Source organism: Salvelinus fontinalis, chromosome 34 (genome assembly GCF_029448725.1).
Source record: "Salvelinus fontinalis isolate EN_2023a chromosome 34, ASM2944872v1, whole genome shotgun sequence".
NCBI classification, from domain to species: Eukaryota; Metazoa; Chordata; class Actinopteri; order Salmoniformes; family Salmonidae; genus Salvelinus; species Salvelinus fontinalis.
Window position 1 is genome coordinate 28400914 of NC_074698.1, and position 7935 is coordinate 28408848.

At 40.7% G+C, this 7935-nt stretch overlaps 2 protein-coding genes across 2 annotated transcripts in view; both read left to right on the plus strand.

The window, feature by feature from the left end:
* LOC129832781 (nuclear GTPase SLIP-GC-like) overlaps nucleotides 1-1943 on the plus strand; it is a 40351-nt gene extending 38408 nt beyond the window's left edge. Inside the window, exons 21-24 of the mRNA XM_055896778.1 lie at nucleotides 210-294; nucleotides 1259-1410; nucleotides 1515-1591; nucleotides 1730-1943. Coding sequence (XP_055752753.1) covers nucleotides 210-294; nucleotides 1259-1410; nucleotides 1515-1591; nucleotides 1730-1943 — 528 coding nt within the window. The remainder of the gene's footprint in view (nucleotides 1-209; nucleotides 295-1258; nucleotides 1411-1514; nucleotides 1592-1729) is intronic.
* A 1768-nt stretch (nucleotides 1944-3711) lies between these two features.
* Nucleotides 3712-6622, plus strand: LOC129832782 (uncharacterized). The gene is made up of 5 exons (XM_055896779.1): nucleotides 3712-3955; nucleotides 4155-4274; nucleotides 4915-5065; nucleotides 5760-5801; nucleotides 6243-6622. Exons 1-5 carry the CDS (start codon nucleotides 3749-3751, stop codon nucleotides 6620-6622), a joined length of 900 nt encoding a protein of 299 aa, XP_055752754.1. The 5' UTR covers nucleotides 3712-3748.
* The last annotated feature ends 1313 nt before the right edge of the window (nucleotides 6623-7935 follow it).

The following is a 7935-nucleotide window of genomic DNA, read 5'->3' on the forward strand; positions in this document are numbered from 1 at the left end:
GGGATCTGCATGTTTCCACAGGCCACCATAGAGATTATGATCACACTTGCTGAATTCAAGTATTTGCGGCTTGAAAGCACACCAAAATACCCTCAAGAAGAACCTAGTTTATGAACACCCAGTGCACAGCATTTAGACTTGGTTGTGGTAAAGCACAATCTTCACGTAGTGTGAGAGTGGACTAAATAATAATGTCTGTACTACATTAGGATCACATCATGATGCAGCTGAAGTGTAAACTACAAGAATCAATGGATCTCTCACTGAAGACCCCCAACAGCTCGTTCCTCCCAGGTAAATGAAACGAACCAAATGCTTTACCTATTCTAATATAGTTGAAATCAAGTCAAGTACTTGTCAGAACAAGTCTGGAAACCATGTCCACTTTATCTTGAGCTGCATTTAGCTCGTGTCATAAGTAAATGTTTTCAAGTTATACATTACTCACGTTACTTTCAATCTTGTTGTTTGTAAACAATTGAGTAATAAACATTTATATTTTGGGTTATAATAAAGTAAGTCAAGAACACAAAAACATTTCAGGATTTTTGTCCATAGCAGTCTAAAATGACTAAAGAAACCTCAATATTGGATGACAGCTAGAAAGCTTTTTACTTAAAGGAGAAGTTGAGGATTTTACAACTTGATGTTAGTGTGACCTGGTGAGATTGGACCCAGGTGCAGAGAAGTCGAGGAATCAGTGCTTAAGGATAAACATAAATTCTTTACTGAGAAACGGTAACCGAATGATCACAGTAACACTGGAAAAACAACAAACACTGTCTCAAACTCATTCAGGAGACAAATGTACATGGTAAACAATTCAAGCTTCTGCAAAGGAAACCAGAAAACACACCTCTTTTAACAGGGAACTCATAATGAGTAGTAGGACACACCGGAGTGTCATTAATGTCTCCAGGACGCTCTCTGCTGCCCTCTGGTGACAGGCGGAACCATGACAGTTGGTTCCTCAACCTTAAAGTAATCCATTGGCCAGGAGAAACTGTAATCCATGTTTGGTTTTCTTTAAACAGCCACTACAAACTTCAGCGAACTTTAGCCACCACAAGCTAACAAACAATAGAAATGATGGGAACATTTGATCATGTGTTTTTTCTTCTTAAAATGAAATGGTCAAATCACCTTAAAGTAACATCAAACCAAATAGAGTTAATTTCAGGGGATTGGCCACTATCTAACATCAAATTATAAAAATCTTAAAAGTTGCTGCTTGTTCTGAATCCTTCCTCTTGTGCAGATGATGTCACTGTGGAGTATAACAAGATGAAGATGTACTATGAGAAACTGATGGGTTGCTCTAGTACAGTACAATTCACCCAAAGACTGGATTTACACACAAAAACTACTACATTTGAATCACAGTCTGGGAATAGAAGGAAGCGCGTGCAGGTATGTTTGTGGGGAGTTGATTAACCACATCTCATCCACAATTCAGTCTGAGAGTATTTGATCCCATGTGCTAGAGTTGCCTGGTCTTCCTTTTTCTGTTACAGGTGCCAACAGGTGTAACAATGTTAAATCCTGAGATTGTCAAAGATCTTACAACACATAACCACAAGCCTACGTATAGGTAACTATTGATCACTGAAACGTCCACTGCTTTATCATGGCCTTTTCCTATGGTCATGTTTACCGAAAGAGTGCTTGACTCTTTTTATTCCCCCCAAAAGTTTACAACTGTCATCTTTTCCCTTCGTCTGCCTTGCAGGCTCCAATGCCCCAAGTCAGGTCTTTTCCAGTGCAGTTCCACTGGACTGGTGTTTCTGATGGAAGGGAAGGGACATGTGGTTTACAAGGTGACTCAATGGGACAGCAGACTCCTGGGCTCCAGGATACCAGCAGGACCCCTATTCAGCATTGACTGTCCTGAGCAGTCTGTCCGCCAACTGCATCTCCCACACTGTATGTGTGATGGTAAGTGATGCCTCACTATATGTGTGATGGTAAGTGATGCCTCACTGTATGTGTGATGGTAAGTGATGCATCACTGTATGTGTGATGGTAAGTGATCCGGCACTGTATGTGTGATGGTTAGTGATGCCTCACTGTATGTGTGATGGTAAGTGATGCCTCACTGTATGTGTGATGGTAAGTGATGCCTCACTGTATGTGTGATGGTAAGTGATGCCTCACTGTATGTGTGATGGTAAGTGATGCGTCACTGTATGTGTGATGGTAAGTGATGCCTCACTGTATGTGTGATGGTAGGTGATGCATCACTGTATGTGTGATGGTAAGTGATGCGGCACTGTATGTGTGATGGTAAGTGATGCCTCACTGTATGTGTGATGGTAAGTGATGCGGCACTGTATGTGTGATGGTAAGTGATGCCTCACTGTATGTGTGATGGTAAGTGATGCGGCACTGTATGTGTGATGGTAAGTGATGCATCGCTGTATGTGTGATGGTAAGTGATGCGTCACTGTATGTGTGATGGTAAGTGATGCGTCACTGTATGTGTGATGGTAAGTGATGCGTCACTGTATGTGTGATGGTAAGTGATGCGTCACTGTATGTGTGATGGTAAGTGATGCGTCACTGTATGTGTGATGGTAAGTGATGCCTCACTGTATGTGTGATGGTAAGTCATGCTTCACTGTATGTGGGATGGTAAGTGATGCCTCACTGTATGTGTGATGGTAAGTGATGCCTCACTGTATGTGTGATGGTAAGTGATGCGTCACTGTATGTGTGATGGTAAGTGATGCGTCACTGTATGTGTGATGGTAAGTGATGCATCACTGTATGTGTGATGGTAAGTGATGCATCACTGTATGTGTGATGGTAAGTGATGCATCACTGTATGTGTGATGGTAAGTGATGCCTCACTGTATGTGTGATGGTAAGTGATGCGTCACTGTATGTGTGATGGTAAGTGATGCGTCACTGTATGTGTGATGGTAAGTGATGCATCACTGTATGTGTGATGGTAAGTGATGCATCACTGTATGTGTGATGGTAAGTGATGCCTCACTGTATGTGTGATGGTAAGTGATGCGTCACTGTATGTGTGATGGTAAGTGATGCGTCACTGTATGTGTGATGGTAAGTGATGCGTCACTGTATGTGTGATGGTAGGTGATGCATCACTGTATGTGTGATGGTAAGTGATGCGTCATTGTATGTGTGATGGTAAGTGATGCGTCACTGTATGTGTGATGGTAAGTGATGCGTCACTGTATGTGTGATGGTAGGTGATGCATCACTGTATGTGTGATGGTAAGTGATGCATCACTGTATGTGTGATGGTAAGTGATGCCTCACTGTATGTGTGATGGTAAGTGATGCGTCACTGTATGTGTGATGGTAAGTGATGCGTCACTGTATGTGTGATGGTAAGTGATGCGTCACTGTATGTGTGATGGTAGGTGATGCATCACTGTATGTGTGATGGTAAGTGATGCGTCATTGTATGTGTGATGGTAAGTGATGCGTCACTGTATGTGTGATGGTAAGTGATGCGTCACTGTATGTGTGATGGTAAGTGATGCCTCACTGTATGTGTGATGGTAAGTGATGCATCATTTCAGTATATTGATTGTTTTAATATAAAATATCAAGATTATTCTAATACAATTATATAACAGGTATAATGGGACAATAACGCTGAATAATACATTCAATAATAATATATACTTTGGATGAGACTTACAGTCAATTAAAGCATTGTTCTTATTCTGCAGAGAAGGATGACAAATTGTCCGTGGCCCATGTTACTGATGGCAACATGGAGATTGTTCAGCCACTCAAGACGACTGCTACACACGTGATTGTAAACGTCACACACCTCTCCCTCTTTGGCCTCATCAGGGATGTGTTCTCCTTCCTCCCGGTCCGAAGCCAGGTGCTGCTGTTCCTCCGACCACAAGGGAACAGACCCCAGAAGAGCATACTGAATGTTATTTTGTTGCCCAGAAATGTGCCACTTTGTGAGGTAATGTTTACAGTATGAAGGAATTAATTCTGTACACTGCAAGAGCTGTTTTGTAGAATGAACTTGAACGTAGATATTGTTCTAGAAGGATAAATGGTGGTAAAATGTCTCATTACCATTACTTGACTTCTCCCAGAACTGTTAGTGTGAATGTATTTGATCAGTTTACCCTGAAGTAATGTACCTTTATTCTTTGAAGGTGAAACATCAACAGAAGGGGAGTACTTTCATTAAAACCAGCTCCAACTGCACATTGACTCCTAAAGGAAAATATGGTCTCTGCTGTGAGTTGGTGGCAAATTCTACCATACAGCCAAAAGTAAGCATGGCCATCACATACTACCATACATTCCTATATGCACAACGTGTACAAAACATTAGGAACACCTGCTCTTTTCATGACATTGACTGACCAGATAAATCTTGTTAAATCCACTTTAATCAGTATAGATGAAGGGGAGGAGACAGGTTAAATACTATTTTTTAAGCCCTGAGACAATTTAGATATGGATTGTGTATGTGGGCCATACAGAGGGTGAATGGGCAAAACAAAAGATTTAAGTGCCTTTGACCGGGGTATGGTACAGAAGTTGGCTTGTGTCAAGAACTGCAAAACTGCTGGGTTTTTCAAGCTCAACAGTTTACCGTGTGTATCAAGAATGATCCACCACCCAAAGGACATCCAGCCATGATGACAAAACTGTGGGGAGTGGGGTTGTGACTCAATATTAGGAAGGTGTCCTTAATGTTTTGTACACTCAGTGTAAGTATTCCTTTGTAATGTGCTACTACTGGTTTGTGGTGTTGGGTTTGATGTGTAGTTTTTATGTGCATGTACCTGACACCATGAAGTTCTCACAGGAAAAAACATTCTATGTGCTATATGACCAGCTACAGTAATTCTAGCTCTCTGTTACTGTCTACATTTGGTTAATATTATCTTTCATTCTGTGTTTCAGAGTGGGGAGTTTGACTATGACTATAGCCCAAACTTCCACCCCACATTTCAGGTGTTTTTAGACTGCATGTCGGGTGCAGAGAACATCAGACTGAGTCTTTTAGACAGAGGAAGTAACGACCAAAGAGTGTGGGAGTGTCTAGTTCCAACAGGTTAGATCAAATGCCAGTTTGTTATGAACCTGTACACCCCTCACTTCCTACTTATTTAAACTGTATTCAACACACTGTACACCCCTCACCCCCTACTTATTTAAACTGTATTCAACACACAGTACACCCCTCACCCCCTACTTATTTAAACTGTATTCAACACACTGTTCACCCCTCACCCCCTACTTATTTAAACTGTATTCAACACACTGTACACCCCTCACCCCCTACTTATTTAAACTGTATTCAACACACAGTACACCCCTCACCCCCTACTTATTTAAACTGTATTCAACACACTGTACACCCCTCACCCCCTACTTATTTAAACTGTATTCAACACACTGTACACCCCTCACCCCCTACTTATTTAAACTGTATTCAACACACTGTACACCCCTCACCCCCTACTTATTTAAACTGTATTCAACACACTGTACACCCCTTTACCCCCTACTTATTTAAACTGTATTCAACACACTGTACACCCCTCACCCCCTACTTCTTTAAACTGTATTCAACACACTGTACACCCCTCACCCCCTACTTATTTAAACTGTATTCAACACACTGTACACCCCTCACCCCCTACTTATTTAAACTGTATTCAACACACTGTACACCCCTCACCCCATACTTATTTAAACTGTATTCAACACACAGGATAAAATAAATGTGTTTCTATTTTCTCCAGATTTCGAACCACCTCAAGTCAACCCGATCAACCCTAATCCAGGTAGGGTTTTGTTTTCTCTTTCATTGTCTGTGGCTAAATGTCTGATATGGAATGTGTTTGAGCCTTGTCTTACGCAAAATAATCAATCATTGTTATTGTTGTGTACATCATCAAGTGATCAGTCTCGTTAAGAGAGACACATTCAGGTCATTAGATATGTGTTGTTGTATTTAGTGGCTTGTTATGTACATCATCAAGTGATCAGTCTCGTTAAGAGAGACACATTCAGGTCATTAGATATGTGTTGTTGTATTTAGTGTCTTGTTATGTACATCATCAAGTGATCAGTCGTGTTAAGAGAGACACATTCAGGTCATTAGATATGTGTTGTTGTATTTAGTGGCTTGTTATGTAGAACACAGTTGTTCTTCAGGGTTTTAGTTAATTATGACTCTAATAATATGACCTAGTTGTGTATGCATTTTCTGTCATGAATCTCAGGTGCTGAGGCTGAACTGAAGCAGCTCTCGGGTGAGGAGTTTGTGGATAAGCATATGGCTGATCTCATTCAGAGGGTCAGGATGGTGGTGCATGTAGCAGATGACCTGCTTGTGGAGGAGATGATCCCAGATGAATTGTACTCAAGAATCCTCATGGCTTGGCCCAGTCAGGAGCAAATGAGACTACTGTTTGATGCTGTACAAGCAGGAGGAACAAGAGTGAAATCTGCCTTCTACAAAGCTCTCCTTAACCATGAACCTTGTCTTGTCCAGGACCTGGGTAAGATCAAACTCCTCCTGTCCCCTGTAGCTCAGTTGGTAAAACATGGTGCTTGCAATGACAGGATAGCGGGTTTGATTCCCAGGTGCACCCATTTGTAAAAATATATGCAGAAATATATTTAGTCCCTTTGGATAAAAGTGTCTGATAAATGTCATATCATTTATTATTATTGCTCTCCCACTATGAGTTCCTGAAACATGGAGGGACATTAGAACGGCCCCTGTAATTGCAAAGCTTCCCAAAATAACCATCATATTTCAAATAGACGGCCCTCACTTAGGGCTTGTACAGACAGAATACATTTTGTGGATAGAGAGTTGAATTGAATTGAATTGAGTATATTGTTCCTATAGTGTGTATTCCAATAGTGTGTATTCCCATAGTATGTATTTTTGTGTGTGTATTCCCATCGTGTGTATTATTATGTGTGTATTCATAGTGTGTATTAGTATATGTGTATTCAGAGTGTATATTCCCATAGTATGTATTTTTGTGTGTGTATTCCCATCGTGTGTATTATTATGTGTGTATTCATAGTGTGTATTAGTATATGTGTATTCAGAATGTATATTCCCATAGTGTGTATTATTATGTGTGTATTCAGAGTGTGTATTAGTATGTGTGTATTCAGTGTATATTCCCATAGTGTGTATTATTATGTGTGTATTATTATGTGTGTATTATTATGTGTGTATTCAGAGTGTGTATTAATATGTGTGTATTCAGAGTGTGTATTAATATGTGTGTATTCAGAGTTGGTATTCACATAGTGTGTATTATTATCTGTGCATTCAGAATGTGTATTATCATAGTGTATTCAGAGTGTGTATTCCCATAGTGTGTATTCTTATGTGTGTATTCGGAATGTGTATTCTCATCATGTGTATTCCCATAGTGTGCATTATTATGTGTGTAGTCTTATGTATTTTGATGGGAAGTATGTACATTTACAGTAACATTTTTAATCCCGTTCTTCTACCAATGGCAGCAGCAGCTTCCCACTGATGAATGTGATGGCCTGGGTTGGTCCTCGACCGCTGGACAAAGGGCAGCAAGCGGTCCCTCTTCCAGAGCAGGATGTCACAATACTACAGTCACTATGCTCCTAATCTGCATTGGAGTGTTGGGAGATATGACTGACAGCAGGAAGTCTATGATGATTTAAAGTTAAAGATGTTATAGTCCTGTGTTTGTGCTAACATTCCACTACTTGACACTTCTTGCCATGCCAAACAGTCTGGCCGCAAGGCATGACAAGAATCAATCAAAAATCAAAGTTTATTCATCACGTGCACAGAATACACTGTGTATGAATGTGGGTGTGCGTGAGTGTGGGTGGGTGGGATTGTGTGGAGTGGTGTGTGTAGACAGCCAGTGTTTGCAGGTAGACAGTCATTGATAAGCTGTTCAG